This window comes from Pipistrellus hanaki, assembly GCF_964339955.1.
Source record: "Pipistrellus hanaki genome assembly, chromosome: 3".
In the NCBI taxonomy this organism is placed as follows: domain Eukaryota; kingdom Metazoa; phylum Chordata; class Mammalia; order Chiroptera; family Vespertilionidae; genus Pipistrellus; species Pipistrellus hanaki.
The window spans coordinates 170,387,795-170,406,630 of record NC_140505.1 but is presented as its reverse complement, the minus strand read 5'-3'; the positions used below and the strand labels follow the sequence as shown (position 1 = coordinate 170,406,630).

The window sequence follows — 18,836 nt, the reverse complement described above, 5'->3', positions numbered from 1 at the left end:
CAGTTCTTTTTTCCTTTTCTAATATATTTTATTAATTTTTTACAGAGAGGAAGGGAAAGGGATAGAGAGTTGGAAATATCCATGAGAGAGAAACATCGATCAGCTGCCTCTTGCACACCCCCAACTGGGGATGTGCCCGCAACCAAGGTACATGCCCTTGACCAGAATCGAACCTGGGACCTTTCAGTTCGCAGGCCGACGCTCTATCCACTGAGCCAAACCAGTTAGGGCATAAATGAGCAGTTCTTAATCTGGTGCAGGAATTCTTAAAATCACCAAAAATGTGCTTTTTTGGGAAAAGGTGGCCAAAGTGTTTTTAGATTGCCGAAGAGCCTTGACAGAGGAAGGTGAACCAGAGCAGCTCCCATAGTGGGCCTCTCCAAACCAAATCCTGTTCGCTTCTGGGACGGAACAGCATGGCGTGGCCATCGTTCCCTGCGAGGTGGGCAACCGGGAGGGAGGGGTGTACCAGGGGCTGCAGAAGGGGGCCTGAGGAAAAAGCCTCCAGTCAACTGGACATTCAGGAGCTGTAGTGCCCAACGGGCTAAAACTCCCCCACTGCTGAGTCAGCCTGCAAGTAGGGTGCCAGTGGGTGGCTGAAGATACACAACTCTTCAGCTCCTGTGAAGGCCCAGCCCTGAGATGGGAACCCAGGAACCACCGGGGGTAGGGGGTGGGGTGGGTGGGGCACCCCCTCTGCTTTGAACACTAGGGGCTGTGGAAAGCTCTGGCCACTAGAGGGAGGCAAGGCTCTGCAGGACACCCAGCAGCCTGGCTAAAGGTAGGCGGGAGGAATTTCAAGGTTGTCCCCTCTGTGGGCCTCCCTCCCACTCTGAGTCCTGGTCCTGGGATCCCTCTGCCATCCTGCCCAGCTCCAGGACAAGAAGATTCCAGTTCCGCATGGGCAGAACCCATTTCTCTGCCCTGTCCTTCCTGTGTCACCGACGCGTCCTCCATTTGCCGTTCAGAGAACTTGCACCCTCTCCTCCGTGCCTCTTCGTTTCAGTGCGGGCATCTCATCTTTCCCTTCTCTCCTGAGTCTCCTGGCACCTTCTCTGTTTCCCTTGGGGGCACACTATACTTTCCTTTGTGCCTCTTGGTTTTCTCTGGGGTGCATTGGAGTCATTTTTCCTTAGTAACTCCTGGACTAACCAGGCCTATTCTGGTTGGAGCCACATTTTCTATCCGCTGCCCCTTTTCTCCCTCTTCACTATATCACCTTCTCTGCCATTACCTCCTCCCCACCCCCCCAGGTCCGGGCCAGGTACTGGGTAGATTGAGTTACAGCTAGCTCTGCCTGGGCTTCCCAAGCCCTTCTCTCCACTTTCCCTTTGTGCCGTTGCCTGGAGACCAGTGGGTCCTGGGGGGGCTGGGGCTGGAGAGGGAGCTGGGGTGAGGGGTGGTGGTGGTGGTGTGTGTGTGTGTGTGTGTGTGTGTGTGTGATGCTCCCTGAAGCTGAATTGTCAGCCTGGCCCTCAGGTAAGGGAGGATTTGGAGGGTAGAGACCCTGGCTTTTCTTCTGACTCTCCCCATCTTCTGTTCCTACCTATGCTTAAGTTTTTCTTTCAGGCTTAGATGTGTCACCATCCTAATTCATCCCTTAGTGGTTAAAAAACGAGATAGAATGAAGCCTGGAAGGGAATTGGAAAAGGCCGCGGCCAGGATCCAGTGGGAGACTAAACTGAGAGGTAGAGAGAGAGAGAGAGAGAGAGAGAGGAAATGCAATAGGGAGGGGGATGAGGGGGGAGGAGTCTTGGAGCGAATGGGAGATGGGGAGGAGCAGGAGCTATTCTAGGGTACTGGGGGGGGGGCAGGCAGTTAGGAGGGGGAGTTGGCCTTGGCCCTTGAGGACCCTGAGGAATAAGGAAGGTGGGCATGGGGTAGTAAAGTATCAATCAATTGAAGAGACAAAAGAGTGGTGTGATTCTTTCCTAGGCCAAGGAAACCTCTTGTCCAGGGTCCCCAGTGCTTTAGAATCCGGCTGGAGCTTTTGGGTATTCCTAGAACTTGGCTGAGCCCGGCCCAAGGAAATATGAGGCAAAATCTACGGAGCTGATACAGAGCCAACCTCCTTCCCAGAAGGCTGGTGGGATCCTGCCATCGAGGGCCCACCCTTGGCCTCTGGCTGTCCTGGCCGCACACGTCCCCTACCCCCACCCCAAATCTGGAGAGCTGTCGAGGGCTCCCAATCCAGACTCCAGCCCCAGCTCTTCCTGTTTCCCAGCCTGCCTCCCTCCCATTCTCTGGCAATCTCGGCTGCCAAAATCCAACCAGTGTCTTGGTGTCCTTTGTCCTGGGAGATGTTGCTGCTTGGAGCGGGGCAGGGAGCCAGCCCAGAAGAAGACACTGGTGGTGGACTGCTGGGGGCGCTGCAGGCCGCAGACTGGGAATGGCCGGCAGACTGGCAGTGTGGAGGCTGCCCTCCTGGGGAACAGTGAGGGAGGAGAAAGCGCCTCCCGCCGGTGGGGGTGGGGGGTTGTCTCCACATTAGAATGATTGGGATCTGGGAGCGGAGCACCTGGGGATTTGGCTTCTTTTTGAGACTAATCCCTACTCCATCCCTTCCCTGGGGCCCCAAGTAACAGTGATGACTTCAAAGGAGACACCACCGGACAGAGGGCCTGAGGAAGGTGGCCCACTCCCATGAGTTAATCTCTTCCCTGCACCAGAGCCTGCCCTCCCCATTTCTTCACTTCCTTTTCCTTTCCCTTCCCCTCTCCTGTCTTCTGCATCCCGACCTTCCCTCTTCCATTAGGCCATCAAAGGCCCTGCTTATCTTACACATCCTCCCAAGCTTCACCCCCTCCGCACCCCCTCCATTCTACCTACTTTGTCTAGCCAATCAAAATCCTCAGCTCTCTTGGAAACCCTTCACCTCCAGAAACTGCTCCTGGCCCCACCCCTGTCACCTCCAAGGTTTCTCATGCATTCCTTTCTCCGAGCTGGCATCTCTGAACTTGTCTCTCTCTTCATCACCCCCAAATTCTTGTTTCCTATTCTTTTGCCAACACCAGTCACCCCCAAACTCCAAACTCTGCTCTCTTCCAGAAACCCCATCCTCCTACATGTCTCCATTTTTTTCAATTTCTTCCCCACCTTTGACCCCAAACTTGCATCCCGTTCTCTCATAATTGCCTCCCCAACCTCCCCCTACATGTCTGCCACAGACGCCATCTCCCAGGCTTCTTTCTTCTTGTCACACACTCACTGCCCCCGAGGCCCCCATGCAGCTCCAGCTTCCCAATCTCGCCCTGTCACCCCACTCTGCCTCACCACCTCCCACCCCACCTCTGCCACAAACCCCTTTGCCCCCAAACTTCTGTCTCTAGCAAATCTACTCTCACAACCCCCAGCCCCTTCCCTCCCAGGCCCTCCCCGGTGCCAAGGCCCGCAGGCTCCCCGCATTCCGCCCAGGCGAACCCCTCCCCGCACCCTGGGCCCCTTCGGCCTCGGTCTGGGCCAACTCGCTCGGCGCCTCCCCCTCCGATCCCCTCCCTCCTCCTCGCCGCCGCCGCCGCTCCCTCCCCCTCCCTCCCTCCCTCCCTCCCTCCCTGGCGTCTCCCTCCGGCCCCTCTCCCATTCCTCCGCGCTCCCTCCTTCTCCCTCTTCCTCCCTCCCCACCCCCTCCCGCGCTCCCTCCCTCCGCCGCCGCCGCCGCCGCTTTCCTGTGCGAGTCGCCGGACGCGCCGCCCAGCTCCCCGCAGCCCGGCGTCGGGCCGGGCCGGACTATCGGGGCCGCCGCCTGGGGAGGTCCGGGGGCGAGGGGGCGGCCGCCGGGAGGGCGGGCGCCGCGGGCGAGGCCTCCGCGGGGCCGGGGCCGGGGCGGGCGGCGGCGGCTCGGGGGAGGGACGGGAGAGCGGGCCGGTTAGCGCGGGGGCCGCGGCGGGCTGCTGGCGGGAGGGGGATGGGGGCCGCCCTCCGGGGGGGTCGGGGCCGCCGCCGCCGTCGTCGCGGCGGCGACTGAAGCGGGAAGAGGCGAGGGGGGCGGGGAGCGGCCGCCGCCGCCCCCCGTAGGCGCCGGAGCCCCGGACCCCGCCCGGACCCCGCTCGGAACCAGCCCGCCGCCCGGAGCTGCCGCCAGGTAAGACCCGCCGCCCGGGCCGGCACGCCCGGGTTCGGGCCCGCTCCCCTCCCCTCCCCCACCCCGTCCCCTCCCGCCGCCGCCTCCATTTGTTATTTCCCGGCCGGGCCCCCCGCCGCGGCCTGGGGCTGGGGCCGGAGCCGGGTGGGCCCCGAGCGGGGGCCGGGGTCGGGGTACCCGGAGGATCGGGCAGGTGGGGGGGTCCGGAGGCGCCGAGGCCGGGACGGGGGCGGGGGTGAGGGGTGCCTGGGGGCTTTGGGGCGAAGGCGGAAAGGAAAGGCGAGGTGGCAGCGAGGGGGGGGCGGGGGACATACGGTCCCCGGGAAAAGCCCCAGAGGCCCAGGACCGGGTTCCCAGCCCAAACGGGGTGGGGGGTAGGGATGCCGGGGGTTGGGGAGTGGGCCGTGGGGAAGGGGTGTGGTGGGGGAGAGGGGGATGTGGCTGTTGAGGGAGGAGAATGGAACCTGGGGAAAGGCCAAGGAGGGGTGCACCTTTGAGAAGCCCCCCCCCCCCCCAGGTGTTCCTGGGTGGATTGGGAAGGCAATGCCTTTGTGATTCAGTTTTCTTTCCTCTATGTCAGGTCACCTCTGTCCTCCCCCCCTCCCTTTTTCCCCCTCCCAATTTCAGACATAGCTACTCCTTGGCGAGGAGCACGTTGGGGTCCGGTGGTGTGGGTCACCCTAAAACTAATGGGGAGAGGAACCCCGACGGAAGAGTTGGGGAGGAAGGGTTTCTGGGAGCTGGGAACAGAAGAGAATTGGGGCATCTTGTAGGCCCTTCAGACAAGTTGTCCCTCCACCTTGAGGGCCCCAGCGCACCCCACTGCCCCTCTCGCTGCCGTTTCCTGGGCGGGCGGGCGGGCGGGCGGGCGGGCGGTAGGTGGGTGGGTGGGGTGTCTTCATTACTATTTGAGCTCAAGGGGTTCCCTTTGTGCATGGGCTTGTTTTTACCGGGGTAGGACTCTTAGGCTTTCTTCCAGGAGGGTGCCACAGGGAAGTAGGAGTTGCTTTGACAACTGGAGGGGGAGTGGCTGGTGGATGGACCCCTGAAATGGACTCTTGAGGGCCAGGGTCTGTCATTTTGTTGCCATGGTAACGATCCAGTGGGATGTCCAGTAGGTGGGGGGGTTCGGCATGCTGAGTGGACCTCAGCCTTCGGCTCTGCATGTCCTTGGGGCTGTTGTCTGGGTTTTGGAGAATGTTTCTAGTGTTGCTGGTGGGTAGGCTTTCCCTCCATCTTGACATCTCGGTGTTCCTCCAAACCCCTCCCCGAAGGCATAGTGGGAGCATGGAAATGCTCTGTTCATTATGCCTTCTTTCCGTAGTTTTTTCCTGACCCTCTCTCATTTTTAGGAATTTTCTGTATACAGTAGTCTTTTTGCTTCTTCGCACTGATATTCGTCCATTTTCTTAAGCTTGAGTCTTCCTCCCAGATCAGACTTGCCCTCTTTCGACACAGTGACCCCTTTCCTCAGCTAACTTTCGACCTATTCCTCCCATCTGTAGGAATGGCTGGGCTTTCCATGCCCATCTCAGGTAGGGTGGCCCAGGGGAGAGGGCTGCCAGGGTGGAAATACTCTATACCTGGACCCGGAGGCCTGGGCCTAGTCCCGGCTGTACGTCCATGACCTTGGGCAAGTCACTTCTGTTTCTCTGAGCCTCCGCTTGGTTGTCAGGGGAAGGGGTTGTAGAGATGAGATGCTGTCTGAGGCCCTTTGACAATCCCAGGTTCTCTGGAGGCTTGAGCCAGTGCATTGTCACCTGCTGGTCTGGGCTGCTTTGTTATTTAGGTGTCACTTTGGACCGGTTTGTGAGTCTGGTAGATCTGGAATGATGATGGGGGCTGGAATTCAAGCTTTTCCCGAAAACCCTTGTGCCTCTTTTGTATTCCCTCGGACATCCTTCTCGTATTTATCCCTTAATTTATTTTTCTGTTTTTACTTAGAGACTCTTTCCCTATTTCTCACTTTTCCACTTTCCCAATCTGGTCTTTATCATTTTCCTTTTGCAGTGAAGCAATGATGGTGAATGAGCTGTGCTGTAAGTGCCCTGTGAATGGTAGTTACAGTGACTGGCACTAGGGCGAGATGGAGTGTAGCTTAGTTTGCTGGTGTTAAAACATGCCCCTGGTTCAGATACATAAATACAACCTTAATTTCTCTCCCCAATCCTCCCTCCCCCAGGGTTACCTATCTTTTAATGACTGCTTTCCTTCAAAGCTACTCATTGCTTATTTTATCAGATTTCAGCTGATTTTATTTAAAAAAAATTTTTTTTATTGTTTTCAGAGAGGAAGGGAGAGGGAGAGAGAGAAATATCAATGATGAGAGAGAATCATTGATCAGCTGCCTCTTGCATGCCCCACAATGGGGATTGAGCTCACAACCCGGGCATATGTCCTTGACTAGAATCGAACCCAGGACCCTTCAGTCCACAGGCTGACACTCTATCCACGGAGCCACACCAGCCAGGGTGGATTTCAGCTGATTTTAAACGTTGAAGTATGGGGAGGGGCACACTGGCATTGCTCAGGTACATTCCAGTATTTCCGTGACCTTTCGGATGCCCTCGCTGACTGACTTGGTGCTGGGAGGGAGAGGGGCTCTTCTCTAGAGGGGCTTGCAAAGACATACCCGTCACAAATAGTCATAGTCCTTGTTGTGTGCTTCTGTTAAGATTGTTTTCCCCTTTCGATATTTGGCTTTTATTTGGATTTCTTGGGTTGACAGTATTTTAAAATCAGTCTACACAACAAAAATATGCTAATAGTTATAGTTGAAGAGAAGTGGTTGGTTTATTGGGCCGAACATCCATTGTAAGTTCAGAAGACCTGAGGCTGTGGTCCATCTATTTTTCACTCAAATAAATTCTTTTTTTTTTTTTTAATATATTTTATTGATTTTTTTACAGAGAGGAAGAGAGAGAGATAGAGAGTTAGAAACATTGATATGAGAGAAACATCGATCAGCTGCCTTCTGCACCCCCCCTCCTGGGGATGTGCCCGCAACCAACGTATATGCCCTTGACTGGAATCGAACCTGGGACCCTTCAGTCCACAGGCTGATGCTCTATCCACTGAGCCAAACTGGTTTTGGCTCAAATAAATTCTTATTAAGTTTCCTGGAAAGGTTAGGCTCACCCCTTACTACCTGCCTCAGTATGGTTCAGTGGAGGTGAGAGAGAAGTAATTACTTCGTATTCCTTGGGGAAAATATGATCTAGAAGGTGGAAATGCCATTTACCTTAGCGAAGCCTCCTAACTCAGAACACGCAGGTAAGCTTACTCTGTTCCCACTGAGGCCAGCAGCACTTCATCCAAGAAGACCTACAAAGTTAGTGGGTTTAGGGGTCAAAAACAGAACACCCAGATATACGTGACATCAGTGGGGGATATAGAAAGGAAGAAAACAGTAGCAAGGTAATAGTATTTTTGCTCTCAAAAGATCCTATGGTTGGTAGTATGGAAAGACATGACACTTAGCAGGAAGTACAAACCAATGCAAATGAAAATAGCTGACTGTTTAGATAAAGACATACAGATATAGATAGGGTGTGAGGAGGTGTATGTCTAAGCCCAGTGAGAGGATAGCTCGCCCATTTGATTTGGGTACTCACTGATTTCATTGGCGAAGTGAAAGGCCTGCCTTTTCCTCCAGAGAGGGGGGACTCTCTGAGGCTCTCAAAAATGAAATTCTGCGCTTTGGGGCTACGTAGGTTTTTGTTTTGGGATTGGTAGGGTTGCATTCTTTTGCATTGTAGAATGGGACATTCTTCTCCTACTCACTCTGATGTGAAAAAAGAGTATTTTCAAATCTCTGGGGCTGATCTAGATTTTTTGAGGATTATCTCAACCAACTTCTGATGAGAATAAAGTATAGAAGAAAGAACCTGGGCTTTGGAGTCAGGGAGAGGTGGGCTTGATTTTGGTGCTGTCACTGGTTCCTCACTGTATGCTCATCACAGAAGTTGGCAAGTCAGAATCACAAATCTTTGAGCCTGTTTCCTCACTTATGTAATGGGAATAAGGACACCTACTTTTCAGGGTTGGTTATAAATATTGTGTGTGTGAGGGCTTGACATAAAGAAGGTACTCAATAAATAAGTTAATACTTTAGCTCTGTTTCTTGATGTTCTTTTGTGTGTGCATAGATATTTCCTAGGGATCATGAAGGGTAAAATAGTATCATCTCCTGAATTGGGGCTCATAGATATATTTGAGTTTTATTGTTTTCCCCAGCGATGATATTGTAATTCACTTATAGAGAGCTGGATAGACCATGGGGCAAGCCAGCCATGTGGGGCCTGTACTTTTTAATTTTTTTTTCAAAGTATATCTTCATTGATTTCAGGGAGAGAGAAGGAGATAGAAACATCAATGATGAGAGTGAATCATTGGTCAGTTGCCTCCTGCATGCTCCCTACTGGGGGTTGAGTCTGCAACCCCGGGTATGTGCCCTTGACTGGAATCGAACCTGGGAACCTGGGACCCTTCAGTTCTCAGGATGATGCTCTATCGGCTGAGCCAGACCAGCCAGGGCTTGTACTCTGGACTAAAAGGCCTAGGAGTAGGGCACTTGCTGTTCCTTGACAAGCACAAGGGTAACCCCCTCAGATTCTATTCCCCGATTTGGACATTTTGATGGTCTTTTTCTAACAGGCCTCAGTGAAAACAGATCCTGCAAGTTCCAGGTGCCGACACTGGAAACTTGGAGATCCTGCTTCCTGCCTCCCAGGCCACAGTTGTGGGGAACTTGGGGTGAAGCAGAGAAGTTTCTGTATTCAGCTGCCCAGGCAGAGGAGAATGGGGTCTCCACAGCCTGAAGAATGAAGACACGACAGAATAAAGATTCAGTGAGTGACAGCTTGAATGAGGGGCATGAAAGATTAGGGGCAGGGAAGCTCCGGGGACGGCCTGGAGAGAGAGAACGGCAGTAAGGCACGTCTTGAAGTTAGATGTCGAGTAAAAAAACCTTTTCTTCTCCTCCAGATGTCAATGAGGAGTGGACGGAAGAAAGAGGCCCCTGGGCCCCGGGAAGAATTGAGATCGAGGGGCCGGGCCTCCCCTGGAGGGGTCAGCACGTCCAGCAGTGATGGCAAAGCTGAGAAGTCTAGGCAGACAGCCAAGGTATCCCGTCCTGAGGTCCTCCCACGGTGGCCCAGGCGCTGGGGCTGGGGTGTGTGTGTGTGTGTGTGTGTGTGTGTGTGTGTGGTGGGGGAACTTCCTCTCTGGCAGAGGGTAATGGTGGAGATCTGGGAGGTCTGAGACAGGAATTTTCTCTTTCTCGCTAACAGAAGGCACGAGTAGAGGAAGCCTCCACCCCAAAGGTCAGCAAGCAGGGCCGGAGTGAGGAGATCTCGGAGAGTGAAAGTGAAGAGACCAATGCACCAAAGAAGACCAAAACGGAGGTAGGGGACACTGGCGGGCACCCTGACCAGCTTCTGACTGTTCTTTCCCCCTCACTTCCTTTCACTCAGGATTCCCACTTGACTCTCACCTGGGATACGAGAAAGGAGGAGCCTTTCTTTCCTAGGTCCTGATTTTCAGGAAGGAGGAGGAGGTTAAGGGTGAGAAGTCTTAGTGGAAGGAACAGATAAATCATAAGAAAAATGCAGAAGAACCAAGGGTTTCTGGGATGTTAGAGGTAAAGGAGTTAAGGGGATGGATGTAAGCTGGTGGAGGACAGGGATTTGGGTTTAGCTGTGGATAGGAAGAAGGTGCTTGAGATGAGAGGGACACCTGAAGAAGGAATAGGGTTTTACAAGGAGGGGCTGCTAGGGAGCAGCTGAGAATGTGGGCAGAGGGGTGAGATCCAGAGGGGGTAGGAAAGGGCGTGTTGGTCACACCGTGGCCCAGTGGTGTGCTGTGAGGGGGAAATGAGTTTGTGCACAGGAGGCCCCTAATCTAGGGGAAGCAAGAACGGAAAGGCAGAGGGGAAAACAGCCTCCCTTTCTGCAGCAGGAGCTCCCCCGGCCACAGTCCCCCTCGGATCTGGACAGTTTAGATGGGCGGAGCCTCAACGATGACGGTAGCAGTGACCCGAGGGATATAGACCAGGACAACCGAAGCACGTCCCCCAGCATCTACAGCCCTGGAAGCGTGGAGAATGACTCCGACTCGTCTTCTGGCCTGTCCCAGGGCCCAGCCCGCCCCTACCACCCTCCTCCACTCTTCCCTCCCTCCCCTCCGCCGCCAGACGGCAACCCTCGACAGCCAGAGCCTGGTTTTGAATCCCATCCTTCTGTGACACCCACTGGATATCATGCTCCCATGGAGCCCCCCCCATCTCGAATGTTCCAGGCTCCTCCTGGGGCCCCTCCCCCTCATCCACAGCTCTACCCTGGAGGTGCTGGTGGAGGAGTTTTGTCTGGACCCCCAATGGGTCCCAAGGGGGGAGGAGCTGCCTCTTCAGTGGGGCCCCCTAGTGGCGGTAAGCAGCACCCCCCACCCACTACCCCCATTTCAATATCGAGCTCTGGGGCTGGTGGTGCTCCCCCAACAAAGCCATCAAATGCTCCAGGTGGGGGTGGAAACCTACCCTCTGCTCCTCCACCAGCCACCTTCCCACATGTGACCCCGAACCTGCCTCCCCCACCTGCTCTGAGACCCCTTAACAATGCATCAGCCTCTCCTCCTGGCCTGGGAGCCCAGCCGCTCCCTGGGCATCTGCCCTCTCCCCATGCCATGGGCCAGGGTATGGGTGGACTTCCTCCTGGCCCAGAAAAGGGCCCCACTCTTGCTCCTTCACCCCACCCTCTGCCCCCTGCTTCCTCTTCTGCCCCCGCCCCGCCAATGAGGTATCCTTATTCGTCCTCCAGCAGTAGCTCTGCAGCAGCCTCCTCTTCCAGTTCTTCGTCCTCCTCTGCCTCCCAGTACCCCGCTTCCCAAGCGCTGCCCAGTTATCCCCACTCCTTCCCTCCCCCAACAAGTCTCTCTGTCTCTAATCAGCCACCCAAGTACACTCAGCCTTCTCTCCCATCCCAGGCTGTGTGGAGCCAGGGTCCCCCCCCACCCCCTCCCTATGGCCGCCTCTTAGCCAACAATGCCCATCCTGGCCCCTTCCCTCCTACTGGAGGCCAGTCCACTGCCCACCCACCAGCCCCAGCACATCACCATCACCACCAGCAACAGCAACAGCAGCAGCAACAGCAGCAGCATCATGGGAACTCTGGGCCCCCTCCCCCCGGGGCATATCCCCACCCCCTGGAGAGCAGCAATGCCCACCATGCGCACCCTTATGCCATGTCTCCCTCCCTGGGCTCTATGAGGCCCTACCCACCAGGGCCGGCGCACCTGCCCCCACCTCACAGCCAGGGGACCTACAGCCAGGCAGGCCCCAGTGGCCCCCCAACCTCTTCCTCCTCCTCCAGCTCCTCGTCCTCTCAAGGGTCCTACCCGTGTTCGCACCCCTCTCCTTCCCAGGGCCCCCAAGGGGCGCCCTACCCCTTCCCGCCAGCGCCTCCGGTCACCACCTCCTCGGCCACACTTTCCACAGTCATCGCCACAGTGGCGTCCTCGCCCGCGGGCTACAAGACGGCCTCCCCCCCGGGGGCCGCGCCCTATGGGAAGAGGGCTGCGTCCCCAGGGGCCTACAAGACCGCCACGCCCCCGGGATACAAACCGGGGTCCCCGCCCTCCTTCCGAACGGGGACCCCCCCGGGCTACCGAGGCACCTCGCCGCCCGCAGGCCCTGGGACCTTCAAGCCGGGCTCGCCCTCCGTGGGGCCGGGGCCGCTGCCGCCAGCAGGCCCCTCGGGCCTGGCTTCCCTGCCGCAGCCGGCCGGCCTGGCCTCGGGGCCGCCCCTGAACGCCTCGCAGATCAAACAGGAGCCGGCTGAGGAGTATGAGGCCCCCGAGAGCCCGGTGCCCGCGGCCCGCAGCCCCTCCCCCGCTCCCAAGGTGGTGGACGTGCCCAGCCACGCCAGCCAGTCAGCCCGGTGAGTGGGGCGCGGCGGGGGAGGACGGAGAGCGGGGGAGGCGGGTCGGGGGCTGCGTTCACACGGTGCTGTGTCAAGTACTGCGGGCCCTGCCCGCCGCCGCCCAGCCGGTGGGCTGAGTGCGCGCCGCCTCTGCGCCCACAGGTTCAACAAACACCTGGACCGCGGCTTTAACTCGTGCGCGCGCAGCGACTTGTACTTCGTGCCCCTGGAGGGCTCCAAGCTGGCCAAGAAGCGGGCCGACCTGGTGGAGAAGGTGCGGCGCGAGGCCGAACAGCGCGCGCGCGAAGAGAAGGAGCGCGAGCGCGAGCGAGAACGCGAGAAGGAGCGCGAGCGCGAGAAGGAACGCGAGCTGGAGCGGAGCGTGGTGAGTGCGTCACGGCGTGCGCCTCCCGCCTTCCGGCGTTCCCAGTGCGCCGCGCAGGCAGGCTCAAGGGGCGGGGGATCACTGCGCCACCTCTTGGAGGGGAGGAAGTACTGCAGCCCAGGAAATGGAGCCCAAAGAATTCCTGGGAGAGGGATGCCAGGTTTGGGGGTGGGCTCAGGCCAGACTACCTGTGGATTGTAAGAAGAGCTGCTATTCAGGAGAAGTGGGTAGGGAAGTTTCTGGTGGGCTGAGTTCCAATAAGACGAGGTATTTTGGCATTCTGCTGCTGTGATAAACTAGCAGCTCAGGATTGCCCATCTTTTTTATTATTGATTTTTAGAGAGAGGAAGGAAGAGAGAAGCATGGTGGGTTGCTTTCTGCCTATGTCCCAACCTGGGATTGAACCTGCAACCTTTTGGTGGACAGGATGATGCTCTAACCAACTGAGCCACAGCAGATAGGGCCTGGCCACCATCTTACAAGGCTGCTCTTCTGACTCCTTTTCTCCCTGTACCCCACAGAAGTTGGCTCAGGAGGGCCGTGCTCCAGTGGAGTGCCCATCTCTTGGCCCAGTGCCCCATCGCCCTCCATTTGAGCCGGGCAGTGCTGTGGCTACAGTGCCCCCCTACCTGGGTCCTGACACTCCAGCCCTGCGCACACTCAGTGAATATGCCCGGCCTCACGTCATGTCTCCTGGCAATCGCAACCATCCATTCTACGTGCCCCTGGGGGCAGTGGACCCGGGACTCCTGGGTTACAACGTCCCAGCCCTGTACAGCAGTGACCCAGCAGCCCGGGAGAGGGAGCGGGAGGCCCGAGAAAGAGACCTCCGTGACCGCCTCAAGCCTGGCTTTGAGGTGAAGCCCAGTGAGCTGGAACCCCTACATGGGGTTCCTGGGCCCGGCCTGGATCCCTTCCCCCGACATGGAAGCCTAGCTCTGCAGCCTGGCCCCCCTGGCCTGCACCCTTTCCCCTTTCATCCGAGTCTGGGGCCCCTGGAGAGAGAACGTCTGGCGCTGGCTGCAGGGCCAGCCCTGCGGCCTGATATGTCCTACGCAGAGCGCCTGGCAGCTGAGAGGCAGCATGCAGAAAGGGTGGCAGCCCTGGGCAATGACCCACTGGCCCGGCTGCAGATGCTCAATGTGACCCCCCATCACCACCAGCACTCCCACATCCACTCTCACCTGCACCTTCACCAGCAGGATGCCATCCATGCAGGTGAGACTCCTTCCTTCCTTGGCGTGCCCCCCCTCCCACCCCCCGCAAGTGATTGGGCTCTTCTGTTCCTCAATCCAGGACCTTCCTAGTCTGGCATGAGCTCTCTCTCTTAAGTGCTTCCTTGTCATTCACTAGCCTGTCACCTCATACCCTAGCCTTGCCACAGAGACTGTTCCCCATATCCCCACCATCTCAGTCTAGTGTCCCACCCGTGATAGAGGCCAAAGCTGGGTCCCTTTGAGAGAGCACTGCTCTTCTGCCGTCATAGCCCATCAGCCCATTTCCCCTGGCCCTCACATACCTGTTTTCTTGCTCCTCTGGATTCAGCTCTTGTGATTTCTTGCCATCTTCTCGCCTCCCAGCTGCAGGTCTTTTGTGTTCCTCCCCATCTCTGTGCCTTTCAGAAAGAGCCTTGTAGCTGTGGTGGTGGGCATCATAGGTGATAATGAGCTTTACTTACTGTCCTTTTATTGTATTTCTTTAAAAATATATATTTTTATTGATTTCAGAGAGGAAGGGGGGGGGGGAGAGAAACATAAAAAATGAGAATCATTGATCGGCTGTCTCTTGCATGCCCCCTACTGGGGATGGACCCCATAACCTGGGCATATGCCCTTGACCGGAATCCAACCTGGGACCCTTCAGTCCGCAGGCCTATGCTCTAGCCACTGAGCCAAAACCGGCAAGGGTTTCACTGGATTTCTTATTGCCCAGTCTAACCATACACACATGTTCATTCTAACCTCCCTTGAGCTTTCTCTCTGTTAACCTTTGTTCTCTTTCTGTCTCATTTCTAAACTTTCTATCCTCTCATCTCCTCTAAGCAGACTACTTTTCCCTTTCCTTTTCCTCAGACCCCTCTGATAACTCTAATCTGTCCATCAGTATGTCCCTGCTCCCTTAGCATCTTATACTTGTCCTTTATGCTCCTTATTCCACTCTGGATCTCCCTGTGTTTGATTTGCCACCTCTCCCCCTAGGCTTGGACCCCTTCACTACATGCATGGTTTTCCCCAAACCTGCCTTCTGGTGACACCTTCCTCTTCTTTACCCTCCAGCGTCTGCCTCAGTGCACCCTCTCATTGACCCTCTGGCCTCAGGGTCTCACCTTACCCGGATACCCTACCCAGCTGGGACCCTCCCCAACCCCCTTCTTCCTCACCCTCTGCACGAGAATGAAGTTCTTCGCCACCAGCTCTTTGGTAAGGATGGAGGCTGGGGGTAGGGAAGGTCAATAAGAGAAGAGCAGAGAGGAGGAATTTGGGTGGTGGGATTGGCCTGATTGGGCTTGGGGATGGGTTAGGAAGTGCCCAGAGGAGCTGGGGATGGGAGTAGCTTCACCGAAGAGGCATAGGTTTATTGCCAGGCTGAGAAGTTTGAATCCTAACTCCACCACTGGCATTTTTCAAGACTGCTGTTACCTAACATTTTTAGTCTCAGTTTCCTCTGCATGTAAAGTGATTGGTTATCTTCTGGCTCAGAGGAGGTCATCATTCATTGCCCTGTGCCCTTGCTGCCTACAGCTGCTCCTTACCGGGACCTGCCAGCTTCCCTCTCTGCCCCGATGTCAGCAGCTCACCAGCTGCAGGCCATGCACGCACAGTCCGCCGAGCTGCAGCGCCTGGCGCTGGAACAGCAGCAGTGGCTGCATGCCCATCACCCACTGCACAGTGTGCCGCTACCTGCCCAGGAGGACTACTACAGGTACGACTGGGCTCCCCTAGGCCAGGAGTGAGGGGATGGAAGCCTGGGATGGGGTGTAGGCATGGTACAACTTGGTGTAGTCTTCTGGGAGAGGGATCCCCTCTTCCACCCTCCTCTGGGAGAGGGGTCAGGTCAGATTTGGCCTCAGTCACATATCTCTGTTCTACTTCTAGTCACCTGAAAAAGGAAAGTGACAAGCCACTGTAAGCCTGCAATCAAGAGAACACCCAAGTGTGCATCTGGATCTCGGAAGTCTCCCTCCCGGCCTGCCACCCAGAGCGAGGAGCGGCGCTGCTCCGCTGCGGGGCCTCAGCAGCTGGGCAGAGGGAGGGAGGAAGAGACAGAAGGGAAACCGAGGCTCCTGTGGTGTGCAGAGGTGGGAGGTGGCGGGGGTGGGGGCAGAAGCGCACAGTATCTTGGACCAGGTCCCTCTTTTTGTCCCCCTGCTTTCTCCCTCTCCCAAGCCCAGCCCGTGGCCACCCCCCGCCCGCCCCGTTGGTGTGATTATTTCATCTGTTAGATGTGGCTGTTTTTGCGTAGCATTGTGTGCCACCCCTGCCTCTACCCAATCCCTGTGTGCGCGCCCCCTCTGCAATGTATGCCCCTTGCCCCTGCCCCACATTAATAATTTATATATATAAATATCTATATGATGCTCTTTAAAAACATCCCAACCAAAACCAACCAAACAAAACGTCCCCACAACTCCCCAGGAAGATGGCTGTGACTCCTTATTTGCGGGCTGTGAGGGGGAGCAGAGAGGTGGGGAGTTGGCTACTTGGGGGGACCTCCAGAGAGACTGGGAAGTTGGAAGGGATGGGCCTTCTGAAGAACAGGGGGGGGAGGGACCCTGGGCAGTTGAAAAGGATTCTCCCATTAGGATGCTGGAGGCCTGGGATAGGCCCGCCTCTGCCAAGATCAGGTCTAGGAAATACTGACTTCTGAGGGTTTTGTTTTAAAAATACTTTATTAATTTCAGAGGAAGGGAGAGGGAGAGCGGGATAGAAACATCAATGAGAGAAAAATCATTGAATGGCTGCTTCCTGCAAACTCCACCCCCCAACTCCCCCATGAGCCTGTAACCGGGCATGTCTTCTCAGGACTGGGCTGGTTCATAGGTCCATGCTTAACCACTGAACCACCACTGCCGTGCTGAGGTGTGACAGCTAGGAGAACCGGTCTGAATCCTTTCTGTAGAATACTTTGAGACATGAAGCAGAGCTCCAAGAGCCTTGTTTCAACATTAAAGCGATTACAACCCAGGAGTCTACCCTGTGGTTTGAGAAGAGAGTAGCTGACCATTTCAAACGCCTAGAAGTTGGAAGGCATTACGCTTCAACATTCCTACACAAGGCCCCGTTCTCAAAGGGCGACCGCTGTTTCAGTTCTAAGCTTTTACTGCTGCAAATCATTGTCTCCGTTCTTAAAAACCAAAAGGTGTGACCTGCTTCTCTCAGCCAATCAGCATCGATCTCATTTGCATACGCTCGCATCAAACGTTTGCAAACCCTAGGCGTGCACACGGATAAGCCCCTTAAACGGTGTTTTTCCTTGCGAAAGTGGCGGTGCGCCTCGCTGCTTGTGCAGCGGGGGGGATTGGGAAAGTCCGCTGTGAGTCACCCTCACCCTTACCGGAGTCCACGGGTCCTGCGCGTTCTCTCCGGGGCCCGCCCTGCAGTGCTTACAGCTCTTTTTGAATTTGTCCAGCAGGTCTTCCGGCTCGACCGGAAGGCCCTCCCCCAAAGCGAGTTCATGGAAACAATAGAACGACTAGAAACCCGGGCGGGTGCGATTGTGCGAGTTCTTAGAGCATCACACACACACACCCCTGATATTCCCAACTCCTGGGGGCGCGGTGGGGTGCTCTGGGGGCGCACGAGCGACTTCCGGCTGCGGCTGACACCTCCCCCGCCCCCGCCGCCCGGAGAACCGGTCCGAGACCTCCCTCTCCTCCCGGACGTTCCCGGTCTGGCCGTACGTGCCGCTCCTGCTGCGCCATGGCGTCCGCCTCGGCCCAGGCGGCGGCCCTGAGCGCCGAGCAGGCCAAGGGTGAGCCGCACAGCATCCCCGTCCCCGGGGGGCCGCCTGCCGGAGGAGGGGGCCGGCGGGGGGCGATAGGGAGACGGGCGCGGGGTACCACCCTCCTCCCTCCTCCGATAAGGGTGCCCTAGAGCGAGGGGTTCGGGGCCGTGTTCGTCGGGTTACCGCGGCGTCAGCCCACTAATTCCCTGTCCTCTTCCCCGCCCTGTCGGCTGGGCCTGCCGGCCGTGCCCGGACGCCTCCCCCGGGACGCCGCCCTGGGCTGCACCGGCCGCACAGTGGTCCTGGCCGAGGTGATCCAGGCGTTCTCGGCCCCGGAGAACGCCGTGCGCATGGACGAGGCCCGGGACAACGCGTGCAACGACATGGGCAAGATGCTGCAGTTCGTGCTGCCCGTGGCCACGCAGATCCAGCAGGAGGTCATCAAGGCCTACGGCTTCAGCTGCGACGGGGAAGGTGGGTCGGCAGGGTTGGTTGGGGAGAAAGGTGTGGATTCATTGTGTCCTGGAGCTGTCGTCTCCCTTCTCGCCACACGGAGGCAGCCGTGATCCGACTAATAGCGTTGGCACGGAGAGCCTAGGATCTACTCTGAAGTGTGCCAGGTGAAGTCCTGAGTGCATTTTGTAGTTACCATTCGTACTATTGTCCCATTTTGAGACGAGGAAACATGTTCTTGTAGTAAACTAGGCGCCGGAGGGTCGTCGCAGCAGAGCTGGACCTGAATCCCGTTTTGAAAGCGTTTAGTCTGCACACTAGCAGCTTCCGCAGCCCCTCCCAGGTGCTGCGGCCGCTCCCTGTTTATGAGGGTTGGAGGTCGAGTTTCTTTAATGAGCTCATGGTATTCCCCAAGGGTGTGAACTGTTACCTAAGGCCAGTTACCCCATGGCCCTCGTGCGCTGTGGTTACAGATATGGGGTCTTTCCTGGGTGTTCATACTTTGGATTCCTCTGACTAAATGGCTAAAATTGCTCACCTAATAGGGAGAAGCTCAGTGCTTCGGGATATTTCCATTTCCTGCATCCCATCTATCATAGTTGTGCTCTGTGTAGACCAGAAAGTGGTGGATTCAACCCCCCGGGGCAGGCAGAGGCCGTTTGTGTGCCTTGTTTTGCAGACAGCTACCTGGTGAATGACTCATGCTCACGCTACCCTCTCCTCTGAGCACCTCCGTTCCCTGGGGATGTGGGTTGACCTCAGAATCCCCTCCCCCTTGCAGGTGTCCTGAAGTTTGCCCGCTTGGTCAAGTCTTACGAAGCCCAGGATCCTGAGATTGCCAGCCTGTCGGGCAAGCTGAAGGCACTGTTCCTGCCGCCTATGACACTGCCGCCACACGGGCCTGCGTCAGGGGGCAGCGTCGCTGCCTCCTGAGAGCTGGCCTCCCCTGTTGACGGTGTCCCGGTGGATAATAAACATGCCTGTGATTTATTCTCCGCGTCGTTCTTTTGTGACCTAACAAGCCCACCTCCTGGCCCCGGATTCCCTCTGCCATTTC

The 18,836-nt window shown here is 56.8% G+C and overlaps 2 protein-coding genes across 3 annotated transcripts; both read left to right on the top strand.

The window, feature by feature from the left end:
- Positions 1 to 3,573: 3,573 nt before the first annotated feature.
- Positions 3,574 to 16,020, top strand: ATN1 (atrophin 1). 2 transcript variants are annotated; one of them, XM_084877954.1, is made up of 10 exons: positions 3,574 to 4,081; positions 8,738 to 8,931; positions 9,068 to 9,205; positions 9,373 to 9,486; positions 10,040 to 12,015; positions 12,160 to 12,382; positions 12,904 to 13,600; positions 14,659 to 14,802; positions 15,124 to 15,304; positions 15,478 to 16,020. In XM_084877954.1, the coding sequence occupies exons 2-10, from the start codon at positions 8,905 to 8,907 to the stop codon at positions 15,509 to 15,511; spliced, it is 3,534 nt and encodes a 1,177-aa protein (XP_084734080.1). In that variant the 5' UTR covers positions 3,574 to 4,081; positions 8,738 to 8,904; the 3' UTR covers positions 15,512 to 16,020. The 2 variants fall into 2 exon arrangements, with proteins under 2 accessions (XP_084734080.1, XP_084734079.1); XM_084877953.1 differs by having other exon boundaries at positions 3,575 to 4,081; positions 10,037 to 12,015.
- A 965-nt stretch (positions 16,021 to 16,985) lies between these two features.
- On the top strand, positions 16,986 to 18,769 carry LOC311619554 (protein C10). Its single transcript, XM_084878104.1, has 3 exons — positions 16,986 to 17,353; positions 17,624 to 17,800; positions 18,561 to 18,769. The coding sequence occupies exons 1-3, from the start codon at positions 17,302 to 17,304 to the stop codon at positions 18,710 to 18,712; spliced, it is 381 nt and encodes a 126-aa protein (XP_084734230.1). The 5' UTR covers positions 16,986 to 17,301; the 3' UTR covers positions 18,713 to 18,769.
- The last annotated feature ends 67 nt before the right edge of the window (positions 18,770 to 18,836 follow it).